Below are 20,182 nucleotides of genomic sequence, written 5' to 3'. Positions count from 1 at the left end.
GTTGTCCTTGCCAGTTAGGAAATTAGGTTCCAGGAAATCAACATTTCTGTTAGGCACAGGAAAGGATACAGCAAAAATAAAATCAATTTAAGCTAAGTATTATTAGTTCCTGTGAAGAGAATATGTATTAATTATATATACGATGTGTTCATCTTACATATGGGAAGTGCACAATCAAAATTAGATTTCCTTCTTAAGTATAACTCTCGCGAACTATTGTCTAAATTAACAAGCATCGTTCACAATGAACTTAGTCTCATACTCCTGCAACAAAAAAATTAAAAATACGAAGAATGGTTTATACATTCATTTTTCTGTCTGAACATTTCTAAGATGCACTGCACTCATCCCATTGCTCTTTCTATTATTCAGTTCTGTTCTAGAACTGTTACAGGATGATGGCTTTCAGGGTTTTAGTGTTTGCTCTTTTACCTGTTCTGCATCCTGAAAGCATCTTCAAGCTGTTGTTTCAGTCTTGGAATTGAAACATGGATGGCAAGATCCATTGTTGTCCCATTTTACGATGGGAACTTCACAGTCAGCGCTGTGTAGCTGGATGTGTGTGCTTCTGCCGTTACAGCACTGTTTCCAGTGTTTTCAAGATTTGGTAAATATACACACAGAAAAACAACAGAACCACTGAAGGCCATAAGCCAGCAGTCTTGGAGAAAAAGCAGGAAAAGTGAATTACATCTAATACATTGAAGGCGATTAAAGTAAAAACATTTTCGAGAAATATTCAAATTTCAAAAAGACAATTCTTTGCATTTATGGGTATGTACCCTTTAAATGCTGCACGCACTGGTAATTTCTAGGAACAGTGATATATGTAACATCCTAATACGATCCCAGAATGTCCCGGAGAGGACATTTAATGGACATCCCGCAGATGTCGTTTTTTGTCTCATTTGGGAGGATTTGGCGATTTGAATGAGCCATCCCTGGGACATCCCACGGCTCCTAAGCAGGACACCTAAAGGACATCCAAAGAACGTCACTGTGTTGTCTGGGAACTGTTTGTTCAATATGTCAAATTTTAGACCCCATCAGACCCTGTGCTTTACTTGTGAACGGGTTATGAGGCTAGGATATAAGCGGCACACTGTCAAACCTTGCAGGCAAGTGGTGCCACCAGGAGCCAGTCGGAGAGGCCGTCCAGAACGAGCTTCAGCAGGGCTGCAGCGGTGGGCACATTGTCGGCTGTGTGGGCCTCTGTTGCACGCTTCAGCAACAAATGCATCAGCAGGCAGCCGAGATCTGGCGCTGTGCACAGGCATCATCAACAATACGGAATTAACACCGCCATCAGTTTTCGGAACCAGCCCCCATTGAAAATGCAAACCGTGACAATATTTCTCCAAGACTGCGACACTGCTAGTTAACCCGTCCTGTTGATAAGAGCACTGCCTTTGACGGGGATAAAAACTGGGGCTATCTTCATCACAAATTTCTTCAAACTGCAATCTTTCAAATTCCAGTCATTTTGAAAACCACATTGGTGACCTCATTTTTCCTCTCTCCCTGTCATACTATTTGCTTGATTGCTCTCCCTTGCAAGACTCATGAAATTTCGAACAGCTTTTTTGTTGTGCCACAAGAGACAAAGTTCAATGCCTAGACCAAGCAAGTTGTTTCTGCTATATCAGGCCATACAACTACCGAAATTCAGGAATGTTATATTTTAGCTATTCTCAGTTACTTATAGCACTTGAAGGCATCCTCTACAATCTTTAAATCTAGGGAACTGTGTGCTACAAAAGCAGGCGATTACAATAACTTAACTGGCGAGTGCGATGTCAGGACAACATATCACGCATTTGTACTGACCCATTCTATGCTACGTATATAGTTCTGTATTCCGGACATGTGTTGCATCAGGGCCCAATTTGGTTTTTCATTTCTGGTCAATTATTGCTGCCTCATGTAGAACAGTGATAAATGATGATAACTGAAGTTTATTGGTGCAAGGGCATCTAAGGTGTGGGGATGCGTGGCTCTGACGCGTCCCCTGCCATGTTGTTTTTCCGCATAGCTCCCATCTCCTGCAATTCCGCTTCGCCGCGTGGCCTGCGTGACACCTGCGGCAGTCGGTCTGGTTGAGGCACAGTACGAGAGATGGCGCGAGTGTTGCGCTGCTAACGCCGCCTCACGGCGGGGTTACTTGGGGGCGCAGGGGAGAACACGCTGGGTCTTTGGCGGCGGGCCGGGAGCGCTGCGGACTTGCCGCGTGTGCGCCGACCCATACTTCTGCGAGACCGTCTTGCGTGGCCGCCTTCTTACGCGCCACCGTTCGCGTGACCGTACACGCGAACGACCAGGCGTTGGAATCCAGCATGGGGCGAACATATTCGCTCGTTATCCGGTCGCGGTGAGTCGGACTTCTATATTTGTCGCGCGCCCATCGCCATGTTTTGTGGATAGCAACTCGGCTAGCAGGCATTGATCTATGAAAGGTGCAATAAATGCCCTTGTGATTTGCCCGTGTCGTGTGGTTCTTTCCTTGTCTTGTTCTTTCTTGCGCAGTTTTTCTTTGTTCTCATAATGTCATACCAACTAGCCCCTCACCGTACGCTTCTAGCCTTGTGATTGTTTGCACTACAGTAAAACCTCGTTAAACCGTACCCGCTTAAACAGTAGTTTCGGTTTAAAAGTAGTAAAGTCAATTCCCCGACTCAGCGGCCATTGAACATAATGTATTTAGTATCCGCATAAACCGTACCAGCTTATTGCGTACGCATCGGTTAAAACGTAGCCTTTCCACTTTTCGTCGCGCAAACACGGCGGTGCGTCGTCTCCACCGGGCGGTCCGGCAGAACAACAAGCCTCAGAGATCGGTACAACGGCCTCCAAGCGCCCTGTTCGTTTGCACGTGAAGCCGCATCAACATCAACATCATTTCGACGCCGTTCCAGAGAGCGAGAGCGTCATGGCGTCGCGCAAGCGAGGACTCGCGTCATGCCGAAGCTCGGATAAAAAAGACGCCGGGTGCTCAGCATAGAAGAAAAATTAGACATCGTCTGTGCTATCGAACGTGACATGAAGTCGGCGCTGGCCCGCGACATGGATCTGCTGTTGACTACAGTGTGTGGCATTTGGAATGCGAAGTTGCTCGGCAGCGCTGCTGCGACCGCAAAGAGATGTCGGCTACGAGGTTCGACTTTTCGCCATCGTTGCCTCTGTTGTTGCCGAAGTGTCGACTAGCGACAGTGATGAGGACGACACGGAAAGCGACAGCACGGGCGATTCAGGCCCGACAGTGGCAGAAGCTGCGCGTTACGTCAGCCTCGTGAATGCAATCGTCGCAACGAGAACAGGGGCGCGATAACGTAACTATTCCAAACCAAAAGTTTTCCGAACTCCGGCACCCGGCAATGAAAAAGGCGCCCCGGAACTTATGCAGCACTAGTGCGCGCGTACACGGAGAATACGTAACGCCAACGAGGAATCTGCCGTGCGAGTGTTTGCCGAGAGGAGGGGGGCTGGCTGAGAAGCTGGCACGCAGCTTGAGTAAGTTTGAGGCTGCTATCGTCATGCTAGGCCGCCGCGGCATCAAACGAAAATAACACTTATGTCGCGCGAAGTGAATAAATACTGCATGTTTTTTCCCCTTTCATCGCACTCTCTCTGAGTTCCGTTTTCTACAGGTAAGTGGGCGATCTCATGCTATTTCGGTTAAACAGTACTACCGTTTAGTACGTACTTTTTCCGAGCTCCGGCCAACTACGGTTTAACGAGGTTTCACTGTACTGTGTTGTCGTTCCTTTGACCCAAGAGCGGGTGTGAGAACCCCACATCTGGCTGCCCAACGTGGACCTCTTGGGGCATCGGACGATAGATTTAACAGTTTTCCTTCGTTCGAGAGCTTTGTTTGAACCGAAGCGCAGGGCTAGCGTGGATTTTAATCGCTAGCGTTGGCGGCGTGCTTTCTTGAGCGAGGCGACGGTGGCTGTAGTGTGTTTGAACATGTCAGCATGCTGAGCCTTTTCGCAAGTTTTCTTTTTTTTTTTTTTTTAATGACATTCGTCGGTACGAGAGCCACGTGGTCTGCATCCTGGGAGAGCGAGGCTTCGCGCCCGCAGAGCATTTGCAAGCCTGAAGGGAGCGAGTATGGAAGCCTCGTCCAAATTCATCCATCGAGTCCAAATCTATCGAGTCCAAGTTTTGGGAGTATGAAAAATCCGTTGGCTACTGTATCCCCTAAACATTGTTGTTGGCTCTTGGCCCGCGCTGTTGCTATTTTCCACAAATTACTCCGCTACGCACCACCACAGCGCTGTATAGAGAGTGGGGTGCGCAATAGATCCACTGGTTTGGTGGCAGAAAAGTAGGGAGACCACAAACAACGGAGGTATACAAAAACAAAGTTCCCAGTAGTGGTTCAAAAAGTTTGATGTTGGGAATTTTGTGTGTGTGTGTGTGTGTGTGCGGTGTGTTAAAAATTAAACTATGGGATTTTACGTGCCAAAACCACGATCTGATTATGAGGCATGCTGCAGTGGAAGACTCCAGAAATGTGGACCACCTGGGGTTCTTTAACGTGCACTTAAATCTAAGTACACAAGTGTTTTCGCACTTGACCCCATCGAAATGTGGGTGCCGTGGCCGAGATTCAATTCCGCAACCTCGAGCTCAGCAGCCCAACACTACAAGTGCCACTAAGTGACCACAGCGGGTTTGTGTGTGTTCAAAAAGATAGGTAGGACATCACACAAAATAAGAACCCACTGTCCCATTTGACAGGGGGCGCTCACAGCATTCACCCATTCATCCATCCATCCTGACGCCGAGAAAAACGCCAACAAAAAAGCTCCATGTCGCCTATAAAGCATACTGTTTCTTTTTGTTTGTTTTTAAATTCCTTACCGTGGACAGCGCAACTGTTTCACTTAAAGCAGACACCTCAACTATTTTAAAGTGCAAGCACATGTAAATGACACCGTTGGCAAAGTGCGACCACGTGGCATCTATGCAAGCACGGATGTTACATTTCTTCACGCACATGGCTGGTACGACCACAGAAAGAACCACGAAAGAAGAGGCATGCACCGAAAGAAGGGCATAAGAAGGCCCTCCATCCCTAGGCGACACTTGTCTAGGTGAAGCATGCGCTCACCAAACCTGACCCGTCGTTGCCTCCGTAATAAAGAAGAAAAAAATCCCCTTTCGACGTTTTCTTGTTTTCGTCCAGCGCCGTCTCGTGTTTTTTTGAAGTTATGCACTGCAGCATCTACTTTCTGTGCCTGCACATATCTACTTGCCCACATTGTAGTCAAAGGCATTCACTTACCCCATAATACCCAGTATGTACCCCATAATACCCAGTACTCCAGTCGGCATCAAAGAGTTCCTTTGAGCAGCGGTTCCTATCGAGTCCCGTGTCTAAAGTGACGCATGTGGCCGTGAAACATGTTCGGTGAAGAGCAAACGTATGTAGGCACTGCCACATACTCAGTGATCCAAGTTGGTCTGATGGTTGGTTTCAAACCGTTACCTCCGTAAAGCTGCCCAATGTGCTACCCATTCCACGACTGACTACCCAGTGAACTAGGTAGATGGGAAAATGGTTAGATACAAACAGATAGATACATAGAACCATATACAGTGAAACCTCGTTAAACCGTAGTTGGCTGTAACTCTGAAAAATACATACTAAACGGTAGTACTGTTTACCCGAAATAGCATGAGATCGCCCATTTACCCGTCGAAAACGAAACATGGAATTCGGAGAGAGTGCAATGAAAATGGGGGGGACAAACATGCAGTATTTATTCACTTTGCGCGACAAAAGTGTTATTTTCGTTTGATGCCGTGGCAGCTTAGCCCGACGACAGCAGCCTCAAACTTACTGAAGCTGCGTGCCAACTTTACAGCCAGCCCCCTCTTCTCGGCAAACACTCGCATGGCAGATTCAGAAGTCCCAGGGCGCCTTTTTCATTGCCGGGTACTGTTCTTGTCGCGACAATTGCATTCATGAAGCTGATGTAACGCGCAGCTTCTGCCACTGTCTGGCTTGAATCACCCGTGCTGTCGCTTTCCGTGTCGTCCTCATCACTGTCGCAAGTCGACACTTCGGCAACGATGGCAAAAAGTCGAAACTTGTAGCCGACATCTCTTCGCAGTCACAGCAGCGATGCCGAGCACCTTCTTCGCATTCTAAATGCCACACACCATAGTCAACAGCAGATCCCTGTCGCATGCCAGCGCCGACTTCTTTGTGTCACGTTCGATAGCGTGGACAATGCCTAATTTTTCATCTATGCTGAACACCCGGCGTCTTTTTTTATCCGAGCTACAGCATGACGAGAGTCCTCGCTTGCACGACGCCACAACGCTCTCTGGCACAACGCCGAAATGATGTTTATGTTGATGTGGCTTCGCGCGCAAACGCACAGGGCGCTTGGAGGCCGTTGTTCCGATCTCTGAGGCTTGTTGTTCTGCCGGGCCGCCCGATGGAGATGACGCACCGCCGTGTTTGTGCAACGAAAAGGGGAAACGCTACATTTTAACCGATGCCTACGCAATAAGCTAGTACGATTTATGCGGATACAAAACACATTATGTTCAATAGCCGCCGAGTCGGCGATTTGACATTACTACTTTTAAAACGAAACTATTGTTTAAGCAGGTACGGTTTAACAAGGTTTTACTGTGTATACATATATAGTTCACCAAAAAGGGTGTGAAGTAACCTAAGAATTCTAATGCATCAAAAGAGAGCTCCCATTATACGAGAACAAATATCGCATGCATACCATGCACTGACTGCATTGTGACATGCTCACACAGACTGAAGGCTGCCTCGCACTTTCCACTACAAGACTCACCGTAGTCCGGGCACTGTTGGATGAAGCCTATGGCTGCCCGACAAGTTGGTTCACAAATTTCCAGGTGGCGTCCCAGGAAGCCAGTGTCTAGGGGGCTTTCCAGGGAGGCTGCGTGCCAAAAAAGCAACAAAGCTCGCTGAGGTTGAGGCAAGAATATGTTAACGTCTGGCATGCATCGTGGAATGAGACACTGACGCATACACATGCAAATGAAGGCCAAGAATTGTGAGTGCAGTGAAATTTCATTACTTTTAGAGTGTCAGACCACTCTGACCTTGAAAATTTGTGAAGTGTTGACATTTGATACCAATCTACAATCTGCATGTCAAGATGAAACCCAACGAAAGAAATACACACAACACAAGAAACAAACAGTACACAGGACAATGCTGGACCAACAACAGAAATTTATTGTTGACAAACCCACAAGGTCTCACGAGCACATGCACCAGCACAAAGCAATACAAATAAAACTCGATACACAGTGCAGCCACTTATAATGATACCACATATAACAAGATATTAGTTATAACGATGGGTCGACATGAGAGTCATTTTATGCATTAGGTCTTTGGGGAAAAAAACCATTTATAACGATAGGTTATTCACCGCATATCGGATATAATGATCTAAATTTTCTGTGCCAAATAACCGTAACATTTGCGTTGCTTAGTTCCCTGAAACGAGCGATGTTGAGACGAGGCGATGTTTCACTCCGTAAGTTCGTATCTGCCGCCATTACCGCACAGTGCGTCCCGCCCCGCCCGCGCATGGGAGAATAGCTGAGTAGGCGCAGCACACCACAAGATAGCGCTAGCTGCTTCGTCAGCGTCGACCACAGTCGCTCCGAAAGAGAGAGAAAGAAAAAAAAAAGCAACAAGCAAAGCGGCGCGGTGGTGCCCGTCCCGCGTCTCTCTCTCTCGCGATAGCAGGCAGACGCCACCGAAGCAGCGTGCAACCAATGGTTCAACCCAGTTCGAAGATGGCGCAGACAAAACGCAAAGCTGTGTCGCTTGACGCAAAGATGGATATTTTGCAGGACTCTCGACGCGGCTTCAAGGTGAGTGCCCTTGTGAAGAAGTATGAGCTTGCCCAGTTAACCATATCAACCATCTTGAAAACCGGGAGCATCGGGAATTGTGAAGGCAGGAGCTATCAGCGGCCATGCCGATCAGCGGAAAAGGGTTAGAGACCCTTTGTACGCTGATGTTGAAGAGGCGCTTTACCAGTGGTTCATCACAACCCGCGCGCATAATGTGCCTATACTTGCCACCAAAGCGAAAAACTTCTCTTTTCTTCTGGGACACCCAAATTTTGAGCCTGGGGGAGGCTGGATTCAGTGCTTTAAAGAGCGGCACGGAATCGTTTACAAAAACGTGGCAGGGGAAGCGGCATCTTTGGACACACAGGCAAAGCAGCAGTGGCTGCAGACAAAGCTGCCCGGCGTGCTGGAGCGCTACGCGGAGAAGGACATATATAATTGCGACGAAATTGCTTTGTTTTTTTCAAATGTTGCCGTCGAAGAATCACGCTCTTAAAGAAGATCGATGCCCCGGTGGGAAGCACTCGAAACTTAGGGTGACCGTGTTGCTGTGCGCTAGCATGGACGGGAGCCATCGTCTCGAGCCTTTCATGATTGGGCGATCAAAGAAGCCAACGTGCTTTAAGAATCTGTACATCCCGGTCCGCTATCGCAGCAATAAGAAGACGTGGATAACCCGCGACCTGTTCCAAGAATGGCTGCTCGAGTTCGACAGTATAATGGAAGGCCAAGGAAGAAAAGTAGTGTAGCTACGTGACAACTGTAGCGTACACAGCGTTAACCCGAAGCTAACATCTGTCGAATTGATGTTTCTGCCTCCGAATACTACGGCAGGCCTTCAGCCGTTGGACGCCGGCGTGACCGCCAACTTTAAAGTCCTGTATCGGCGGCGCATGCTGGAGTGGCTAATTTTAGCCATTGACCGCGCAGCTCCTGGCACGTCGGGTCATGCAGACGGGCCCTGACCTGAAGATCAGCCTTTTGAAACCGTGCGCTTCGTTTATGGTGCATGGTATGAAGTAAAGCAGTCAACCATATACAGTAAAACCTCGTTAAACCGTACCCGCTTAAACAGTAGTTTCGGTTTAACAGTAGTAAAGTCAATTCCCCGACTCAGCGGCCATTGAACATAATGTATTTTGTATCCGCATAAACCGTACCAGCTTATTGCGTACGCATCGGTTAAAACGTAGCGTTCCCACTTTTCGTCGCGCAAATACGGCGGTGCGTCGTCTCCATCGGGCGGCCCAGCAGAACAACGAGCCTCAGAGATCGCTACAACGGCCTCCAAGCACCCTGTGCGTTTGCAAGTGAAGCCGCAACATCAACATCATTTCGACGCCGTGCCAGAGAGCGTTGTGGCGTCGTGCAAGCGAGGACTCGCGTCATTCCGAAGCTCGGATAAAAAAACACGCCGGGTGCTCAGCATAGAAGAAAAATTAGACATCGTCCGTGCTATCGAACGTGACACGAAGAAGTCGGCGCTGGCCCGCGACATGGATCTGCTGTTGACTACAGTGTGTGGCATTTGGAATGCGAAGTAGCTCGGCAGCGCTGCTGCGAGTGCGAAGAGATGTCGGCTACGAGGTTCGACTTTTCGCCATCGTTGCCTCTGTTGTTGCCGAAGTGTCGACTAGCGACAGTGATGAGGACGACACGGAAAGCGACAGCACGGGTGATTCAGGCCCGACAGTGGCATAAGCTGCGCGCTATGTCAGCCTCATGAATGCAATCGTCGCAACGAGAACAGGGGCGCGATAACGGAACTATTCCCAACAAAAAGTTTTCCGAACTCCAGCACCCGGCAATGAAAAAGTCGCCCCGGGACTTATGCAGCACTACTGTGCGCGTGCACGGAGAATACGTAACGCCAACGAGGAATCTGCCGTGCGAGTGTTTGCCGAGAGGAGGGGGCTGGCTGAGAAGCTGGCACGCAGCTTCAGTAAGTTTGAGGCCGCTGTCGTCGTACTAGGCCGCCGCGGCATCAAACGAAAATAACACTTATGTCGCGCGAAGTGAATAAATACTGCATGTTTTTTCCACTTTCATCGCACTCTCTCCGAGTTCCGTCTTCGACAGGTAAGTGGGCGATCTCATGCTATTTCGGTTAAACAGTACTACCGTTTAGTACGTACCTTTTCCGAGCTCCGGCCAACTACGGTTTAACGAGGTTTCACTGTACAACTGCTTCAAAAAGGCGGGCTTTGTGCGTAAGGACAAACTTCCCCAATCCACTCAGACCAACACGGTGGAAGCTGCTGACATAACCAAGCTCTGGGAGCTCGTTCCTACTGGTGACACAGGTAGTGCGTCGATGGAGGAGTTTTTGACTGCAGACAGTGCTGCTTCGTTCTGCGATGAGGTCACCGACGAGGCGATCACCGAAGATGTGCTGTCTCGACAGACGGCAAAGTTGTGCGACGGCCGTGACAACAGCAGCGACAGTGACGAGATTGACAGTGGCTTCTTGACCCCGACCACGATGTCCACGCAAAGTGCACTGTCGTCAATCGACTCCTCAATTGATTTTATGCATGCTAAAGGATTGCCGCCAGTGTTCGCGGTGCAGCTGGAATCCATGCACACTGTGGTTGTGAAGCTGAAGCTGCCACAAAAGCAAGTGCAGATTTCAGACTATTTCGGCACGCCTCACCCTTGACATGGTCATTGGCGCTAGAAATAAAGTTTGTTTTTCACAGCCTACTTTCTACATCATCTATTCTATAGAGCAAATAGCGAATTCGAGTTCGGAGCTGCAGAGGTATGTTTCGCGTCTTTAATTTTTTTTATTTTATTTTTTTATAGCTGCAGTCCAGATATACCGATCATATTTTTCGTCTTTCTCGATATCGTTATAAGTAGACTGCACCGTATTCGTGCACTATAGCACAATGCACGAACGGTGTGAGTTGTGAAATATTGCAGCACACAAGAGCACAGCGAGCAAGGACCACAAAAGTGCCCACACTGGCCAACGCTCGCTTCCCCGATAACGGCAGAAAACGAAACTTCAAGGAGCGGGCTACGCTGGCGCCAGGCTGGCAGGGCTGGCGGCGCTGGTGCAAAGGCGTGCGCGCGTGCAGTCATTGTCGAAAATGAGGGAGCTCGACGGGAGCGTAGTTGCGAGGAAGGGCGGGAGGGAAGCGGATTTGCTTTCCCACCAGTTTGATGGATTGCACTAATTACCTTTGCCACCTATTGCCACTGAAGTAGCGGAGTTGCCGTGGCCGGACTGGGCCTCCACTGCTGCTTCCCTCTGCATACTCGCATGTTCTTCCCGAGTCTGCTGACAGATCGGCGCTGTGTTTACCTTCTTCGTCCTGCGTTCTTAACCAGAGTAATGTATTATCAAGATGATAAAGTCGTTGCCGCTGATCATAATCGTGTTTGTGTGCTCCCTTCTGTTGCGGAGGTGCTGCATTCAAAAAACAAAGAGATTCAGATACTGGGTGTCACCTTCGCGTCCTTGTATTCAGGGTCTGTCTTGTCGTACAGAATTGGATAAGGCGCACTGTCTCCAACAACCTTTCCATTAGGACGTCTCGCTTTGGACGTTTCATTGTAAAAAAAAAAAAAAAAAACCAAGCATGAAAAAGACCATCCAAGCCAACCAGAACACGCGAGAGTTGACGCGGACAGACGATAGCAAGAAACAAGCAGTCAGGCAGGTCCGTATGATACCAGTTTCTGTAGGTGTAGGTGCCATTCTTATTGCTCTCCTCGGCTCGCGGCTTGCCTGCCGCCAATGCGAGCCACGAAAAATCGGCCCAGGATTGATCCCTCCCACAGCGCGCATTTTGCCACTAGTATGGCTGGGGCATTACGGCACAATGCAGAAGCGGCGACCTTGCCGTTTGAGAGAGGGTAAAATTTCTGCCATGGTTTTTTTTCTTCTTCTTTGTTCTTTTTTTTTTTTTTCTTTTTTCTGCACACGGCGTTGAGGAGTTTCTTCTAAGCCTTTCCTCTATGGCAGGGTCAGAGCAATGCTGGTCGGAGGCACCGCTGCATGACTTGGCGCACAGCTGAGATCACTGGTGGAGCGCAGTATGTTCGAATCAACCGTTGCAAATGCTTGCGTGTTCAAATTACCAGGTGTTTTCGCCCATTAGAATACACATAACTTTGACAGGACCACCGCATCAGTTCGAATAAATCGGAAGTTCAAATTAAGTGAGCTCAAATTAACGATTCGACTGTATAACTAAATTCTCAATATAATGAATTATTTAACTTTTCATAACCTCTTGTCCATAGAACACCATGTATTTTGAACACCCATATAATGAAGTGTATTTGTATGCGATTTCAATATAACAAAATTTAACTTCTGCTGCAAAGGAATGCCGAGACAATAAATGGAAACTTCCCTGGACGTAGATGGTCAAGTGATTTAATTGCAAGTGGCTGCTTGCAAACGCACCTCTCGAATCGCATGTGGCGTGACAAGAGCGACCACCAAAGTGGAGTCGCATCACATTCCGTATAAAGTCCAAGTGTGAAAAGATCCTATCGCGCCCTGCACACTGTGTGCTTTAGGTGCGAGTGTAAGTGTGCGAGGGTGAGACAAGGAAGATGGTGGCTTCACGAGTGCTGCCTTACTACGTGAGCTAAGGCAAAGAGAGGGAGAGGAGCGAGCCTGTGGTAACGCGATCAAGCGGGCGTGAGGTGACGGAGAGCGGGGTAAGTTGGCGCACACCTCGACCATGACTGTGCATGGCAATAAGCAGGACTGAGCGCATACACAGCTGTGCACCCGGCTATACAGGTAATGCGCCACATGCACAAAGAGTGGGCGTGCTAAGACAGTGTGGCACCATGTAAGCTGTATTAATATGCGTTTAGTATTGGAGGTGGCATAATTTCAAGTTTCGATGAACCGTTGGGGCGAGAGGCAGACGAAGCATTGGCTCCTCGCTGCCGGTGCTTTTCCTGATAGCTTGGTCCCAGTGCAGGCAATGCTATCAGCTGTGGGGGCGGAGTGCATGCGAAAATGTGGCCAGCTTCGCTTAATTTATACTACCAAGATACTGTCAACAGGCGTGGCATGAGGCCGTATCATTCGTTGCTGACTCCCAAATTTATCAAAATTAATTGTTTTCTCATTCAACTTTTTTTTGCTCTTTTTTTATTGCCCAACATTCTGAAAATTCTGCAGCCTCTTTCTGTGTAAGAAAAATCGATCGGCGACTGTACTTATCTGCATAAAAGGCTGAATTTCAATACAACGAAATTTCAATACAATGAAGCAAACTACGGAGGTTTAACTGTACTATAACCGCCACCAGTTACATCAGTCTACAGGAATCTAGTGTACTCCTTGCTTCTTGTGCATGCATTTCTTTTAGTGGATTTCATGTTATTTGATCGTGTACCAAGCCTCCCAGCACTTGGCCTTCTTGTAACCTACAATGAACATGCTGCTGCAAGCATGTTTTGAAAGAGTGCCGTAATGTGAATGTTACAGGCCTTTGATCAATTTCTATGCAGCTACATCTGCTTCCTCTTCTTCCCACACACCCTTGCTGCCCCTCCCTCCCCAAGTTTCCACCTGTGCATTGTTTCCTGTTCTGGCAGAGAGGTTGACAACATCCCTGCCAATTTCTGCTTAGTGCAGATCACTGCTTTTCTCTGTCCGCTGTTACTGTTTAGCTTCCCGCAAAGTTGGTGCTAATCTGCAATGTACCCTGTGCTGTATGCCTGCCTTGATCAGTGTCCCAGGTTAAAGGCACAGTCACAACAGGGTGAGAGCCCCCCAATTTCATTCGGCCAATTGCCGCCGGAGACATCGGTTGTTACACCACTACATCTACTGCAATGATTTGCGCATGGTATGCCGGGAACTGTGTCTGGGGCATCTCTTCAGAAGAAAAATCAAAGGACAGTAAGCAGTCAACTACATCATCAAATGTCAATGAAACAAAAGCCTAATGGGTCTGTGTGAGGCCTCGGCCCAAAAGTGGACATAATTAGCGTGACGATGGATAAACACTCACGCAGAGGTATGGTGTCCATGGTGGTTGCCCAGTCAGCCTCTATAGGAAGCTGGAGCAGCCTTAGCAGCACGTACAGGCATTCCCGCCGAAGGTTGTCATAGTCATGCTCTGTCAAAAAAGAAAGAGACAAAGAAAGAGACAAGTAAATGTTTGTTACCACAAAGTTGTAAGAACTGGAATAAAATGTGAGAAGCGGTGTTGCTCCTCACACATGATCCTTCCGATGGTCTCAAACAAGTTGTCGGCACCTAGTGCTTGAGCTCCAGCGCAGTTTGCTGTCAGTGTATGCAGTTGTACATGTATGGCTTGGTCTGCATGCCAAGCGTGTTCGCGATCGTTGCAGCCTCCTAAACAAATTCAGCAATGATCTTAGGTGGGTTGCTTATCAACCCAGCGAACAGCTTGTTTCACACCAAGCATCAGGAAGCAAACTTTCTGCTTTTTTGACATGTCAGGGTTGGCGTGGCACAACATGGAAGTCATTTCCATCACGAAGGTCATAATGTTCTCATCTGCTAGCTGCTCATGGGTTTCCAGGAGCTTTGGCCTTTTGTTTATGCACAATGCTCGTGAAGGTGTCTGGGAAAGTGCAACGAAATGGGTCCCATGTTAGGGTAGACTTCTGATTGTCGATCTAAATCCTGACGACGTCTTCCAATTAGACACAGCCATGCCACAGATAGTCTTTGCAGTTCCAGTTCTTGACGTTGCGACCTGTCTGTATGTCTCCGGCCACCTTTAGGAATCTTCAAATGAAGCTTCACAGAAGCTCGGCAGCTGCTTGGGTTCCTGCAGCACGATCGCTGCAGGCGGAACTGAGGCTGTCGTGGCTGCTGACTTGTCCATGATCTTTCTGGTCTTCTTAGGTTGATGTCTGTACTCTGGCACCAATCCTTGTAGCGTGTGGCTAGCACGCTGGTGCATGGTGATGTTGACATTTTCTTCATGGCTTGGGCATTGCTTACAGCTTGTAGGGGGCATATCGTACACAACAAAGCACCTCCACCAGATGTCACGTCGTAGTGACCAAGAATCAAACAGTAGCATAACTATAATTGTGTCGGTCTCACGAAATAAATTTTGGTGGAAGTGGCGCCTTGTGTATAGCTCTCGTGTGTGTCATTTACATGCTTTTCACCTAGGAATACGGTGAAGGAAAACACATAATGCGTCAAGCTTTAACTTAAACAAGTACTGATAGAAAAATTGCCTTATTTGTTTACTGCCGTTATTTATGTTATTTGTTAATGTTATTGTTAATGTTATTTGTTTACAGCTGTCAAACCAGGATAGCCGTTATCCCTATGCTTTCGCTTTTCTATCACAATGGTTACGGGGTGGGTTTTTCTCCAGACCAGTTTTGAATGGCAGCAATTTGTGTGGTCGCCCATGGCAATGCAAACAGTGCAGCCAGCAGTGCTAGTGCGAGGCAGATCAAATCTCTGGGATAGCATCAGGTACATATACGTTTTCCTTTTGTCCGCCGGCCCCTTTTTATTTTGAGCTTTGCTCGGACTTGAGCTCGTCCACGGTGCCTCGTACCTAGAGTGAGCACCATACCCAGCTGTTGCCCCTTTTCCAAATGCTAAGCTGAAGAGCAATGCCTAGTGCTCATTTGTTGTCATACTATGCCGAGCCGCACTTATCGAAGGTCCAAGCCAATGGAGATTGCCCTAGCTCTTGCAATTAGACCCATTCACATCGCGAGAGTACAGAGCATAGCTGCGGGGACACTTTTCCCTTAGAAGCATGTCGTGGGAAGCCATCCTTCCCGCAGCGACGTGCTACTGGCATCTTGTTTTGTGTTTTCTCTGTTGATATGGAAGCCTCTTCGCTACTCACACTATCCCAAGACTGGACGTTTGCAGTGTTGGGTGTAGCCAGAGGCAAATAAACCTGTTTCCATTAACTTAAGACAACAATGTGCTCCTTGCTGTGCAGCACTCGACGCGCTTTGCAGGCTAAGCATGTGCGCAGTGGCACGCTGCATTAGCAGAGGTGACGGCTGAAGTGGACCTGTGGCTGCAACCTGCAGTGGTCGACACTCCTGTGAGATACAACACCCCTATAACACCAAGTTCGGCTCGGCTTCGGACATGGAAGACAAGACTCATCATGTCAATGAAACTTGATGTGTCATTCTCATAGTACTAGACGCAAGTTACACTGCGACTGTGCTCCCAAAACATGAGACCATTAAGCATTCGATGAGACAAGAGAGTTTCCCTGCCTTCTCCTGGTACTGGTCTCTAACAAAGACGACGACCATCTTAGACATTGTCTCCTAGCCCTCTTTGACTGAGTCAATCTCACTACAGTAGAATCTCGGTGATACGAATCTCAAGGGGAGGCGAAAATATTCGTATCACCCGAAATTTCGTATCACCAAAAAACGAGCGAAATCCGTCCCGATACCATGAGACATGCACACAAAAACATTTATTTATGTGGAAAGAAGTAACGTATATCCTTCCGAGTCTTCTTCTCTGCGAGGCTGGCCAGCATAGAATTTTCGAAGCTGAAGAACTGGGCTGTAGTGTTCTCATGCACAGTCTCGGATGTCACAGCACACCGCAGAATATCGAGAGCGTGCATAGTTTCAGCTGCTGACGATGGTTGGTCATCACCATTTTGGTACTCATCTTCTTCGATCATTGGTCGAAATTCCAGGCTGCAACAATACATCCTCCACAGTGTCTTCCACTGTGCACAGTCATAGGTGACGAGATCGTCGTCCTCGGTGAAGATCGTACTGACTGCAGTACCTTTCAGGCTGACGTGATCAATGCTCGTAAAACGACACATGCAAACAACACGCTGCACTTTCATAGTCGTCGCGCACGAGGGAACAAAGAAGCGGGAGCTGCTGCTGCTGGTATGACGATCTGCGCACTGGTTGTAGCGGAAAGACCAGCGGAACGGGCACACAGGGCCGCGCGAAATGTCGAGAGGACAAATCGCGCCAGACCGGTTGGGTTGGCTGGTTCGCAGGCCGAAAGAACCAATAAGCAGCGGTTCAAGCCTCGGGCAACAACAAAGCAGAAAGAAAGAGGCGAAGGGGCCACCCCCAAAAACTAGAGAGAGAGAGAAAGCTTCGTTTGCCTCCCTGCTGTAGCGGAATCCCAAGCTGGCACTGGGGCACGCTGTGCCGGTGGCGGCTCGACGGTTGTGGTACCGAAGTTCGTATCACCGGGCGTGACGCGGAAAAGTGGAACATCCGAATATTGGTCCATTGTACACAATGCATTTCGGCAGGGGAATTTTACGAATTTGTTTCACACCGAAATTCGTATCAGCCGGGTTTGTATCACCGAGATTCTACTGTACTTCACCTTTGTCAGCCTCCTTTGCAGGCTGCCTCGGTCTTTAGGTAGAGGGAATGCAGAGATCAAGGTGTTTCCTCGCACCTCATCCCCCACGTTCGTGTGGTGACGACCATTCACCAACCTCATTCTACAAGAACTGCCACCCCAGCAACAATATGGGAGACACACATGGCGTTCCAAGGCAATTTTTTTTTTTTTTTGCCACCCGTGCTTCTCTTTCTCGGCATCAAGTCACAAGCCCAAGTACATGTCACCAGGATGTGCACTGACTTCACCAAGCGCTGTACCACTCGGGTGTTACTTGCCGCAGAAGATACTCAAAGGTTCGCTACAAGTTGGCTACATGGGACCTTTGCTTACATGACTTCTTATGCTTAGTGCACTGCTACCCAGTTAGCCTAGTGCAGTGGGTGCTTACTCGATTGGACTCGCAGTGAACCTTTGCCCTCAAACCCTGATCACTGCACTGGGGGTGTATCCTAGATTGACATGTGTTCTGTGCTTTATTGGCATGTGTTGCCTACAGACAGGATACCAGAAATGTTTTTCTTTAGCAGTTTTGGTATAGAATACAAAGGTTCAGGCTAAATACCTTTGGCCAACACTGAATGAAAGGCAGAAGACATCACTTGTTGGTTTAGAGCAGGAACACTGGACGAGGAAGACAAAGTTTGGCACACAACTAGCTTTCTCTTGAATGCAAGGTCAGAGACAGATCGACACAAGATATCCGACTGCAGTGGTGTCACACACGTGATGTAAAGCAAACGAAATGTACACCTATGGTTCAGATATGACAAAAGCTGTCTGTACAAATTTCAAACAAAGCCTTCAGTGGCTTGGAATGCAGCCCACTTCCAGTTTTCTGCCTGGGTCTTCCCCCTTATTGCTGAAAAATAACCTGCAAAATATTTTGTTCTTTTTGTAGGTTATCCCTATTCTCGATGTCTTTTGCACATTTAGATAGAAAATCACAATTATCTTCAGGTATATTATATGTGCCATCATTAAAAGTTAACAGGTGATTGTTGGCGGTCTGATACCGGAGCCTTCTCTTCAAGGTGCTGGCGAGTCGACGAACCGTGTTGTAGCGTCCTTGGTGCACTGTAGAGCGGAAGAGTGTCGTGCCCTTCCCCGACTATTGCTTGTAGCGTAAATCTCACACAAACCATCGCCACAATGTACACGGTCGTCCACTTCCAATTTGAACACGGCTCCGGGTGGCCGGCGAGGCCGGCCGCCCGGGGCCGTGTTCAAATTGGAAGTGGACGACCGTGTACATACAGCACTCTTAACACTGATGATCCTTGTTCGGTAGCAAGGTGGTGGCATGACAAACAAGAGATGACGGCAGTGGCAAAAAAGATCACAGCACAAGGGACATGTGGTTATCCTATGCTTGTAACACTCTGGGTGCATGTTACGAAAAAACAATTGAATTTTATTTGTTTTTTTTTAACATTTATGCTCACTAGCACAAGCATTTAGCATAGCATTCATGGATCAGGATCATGGCCACATGTGCTTCTTCATATACCAGCTAGCCCCTGTCGCAGCACTGATAGTACTCAAAAAATGCGAGAGAGCATATGTGCACATAGGGTACAAATTAAATACAGGGTCAGCCCCTTACAGGGGAGCTTGAATGGTTCCCAGCACAGCAACTGGCACGGCAGACAAGACATGTTCTATGGTGCGAATAAACAGTGCAGCTTTCAAAGAGAACTCACTGGTCTCAGGGACAGTGTTGGCCTCAGTCAGGAAACCAACCAGGGTCTTGAGCAGTGGTACACCCACCTGAACACAAGACACAACATAATGTGCAGATGCATAGCTGCTCTTGGCAAATGAGGTCACAGATGATGAGCAAACATTCAACATGACTTCCTGGCCTCGATTTGCATGCTAAAGTCAATATGCTTATGTCATCTGACACCATCTTAATGAGACTTTAGGAACACACCAAGAACAACTGAGTAACCTTACTGTCACTGTTGACCATCTTTAAAAGGCAACTCCAGCAATTTTTGACCATGTCAAGGTAATGGAATACCTATTTAGTTTCCCGAGACCCCCCTGTCACGCGTCTGATACAGTTAAACCTGGATATAACGAAGTTGACAAAAGCTCGCAATTTTTCGTTACATGCAGGTTTTCGTTACATGCAGGTTTCGCGTGAAGGCTCGTACGAATGATGCAGAAACGAAACCAAATAGCTCAATATATCCGTGAAGGTGAACTCACCCTTCAATCATTTATTTTACACTAAAAAACTGCGTAATTTCCGCTTGCTTCTTCGGCACGAGTGTAGGCACAACACGCCGCTCCAATGAGGCTAAATCGTGTAGAGCTCCTTCATCGTCGAGCGAGCCGACGAAACGGCGCATAACGTCCATTGCGTTCATCACCTCCTTTGCAGTAGGCACGTCACACGGATCTGCCTCACAAGCACCATCATCACCGCCATCCGGATTTTGCACGCTTTCAGCTACTGCTGCATCAGACATTTCTTCTGTAGTCACGGCGGCGTTGTCGGCAAACAAAAAGTCAGTCAGTTCAACGTCGTCGGGTACACCACCGTTAGTACATAGCTCGTTCCACGCTTCGGCCACATTGGACGGAGTAGAAAGGTCTGCCTCCTCCTCGTCGGCACCAGCCCGTGCGTTTTTGGCTATTCCGGCCTTTAAAAAGCAATTCGCGATAACATCTGCCCTGACCTCTTGCCAGGAGGCAGCAAGCATCTCGACTGCTTGATAAATGTCGATCTTCATCTCCCGTTCCAGACGGATGTCGAGAAGTATTTTCAGGATTAGTCGGTGCCGGTAACAGCATTTAAAACTGTTAATGACCCCTTTGTCCAGGGGTTGTATTAGGGACGTGCAGTTGGCCGGGAAGTAATGCAGTTCGATGTTCGACAGCTGCAGGCCCTCGACGTGGTGCGTCGAGCAATTGTCCAGCAGAAGGCAAACTTGACGGCCTTGCCGCTTGACGTCGTGG

General features: G+C 48.2%; 1 protein-coding gene across 2 annotated transcripts in view; it reads right to left on the bottom strand.

Moving 5' to 3' along the window:
• LOC126539816 (uncharacterized) overlaps positions 1 to 20,182 on the bottom strand; it is a 212,396-nt gene that overhangs the window by 142,392 nt on the left and 49,822 nt on the right. For both annotated transcript variants that reach the window (XM_055075745.1, XM_055075746.1), the window contains exons 10-13: positions 18,916 to 18,982; positions 13,860 to 13,967; positions 6,825 to 6,932; positions 1,112 to 1,263 (exon numbers count right to left, since the gene is read on the bottom strand). In XM_055075745.1, coding sequence (XP_054931720.1) covers positions 1,112 to 1,263; positions 6,825 to 6,932; positions 13,860 to 13,967; positions 18,916 to 18,982 — 435 coding nt within the window. The remainder of the gene's footprint in view (positions 1 to 1,111; positions 1,264 to 6,824; positions 6,933 to 13,859; positions 13,968 to 18,915; positions 18,983 to 20,182) is intronic.

Source organism: Dermacentor andersoni, chromosome 2 (assembly GCF_023375885.2).
Source record: "Dermacentor andersoni chromosome 2, qqDerAnde1_hic_scaffold, whole genome shotgun sequence".
Taxonomy (NCBI): Eukaryota; Metazoa; Arthropoda; class Arachnida; order Ixodida; family Ixodidae; genus Dermacentor; species Dermacentor andersoni.
This window is presented reverse-complemented; position numbering and strand designations above follow the sequence as displayed.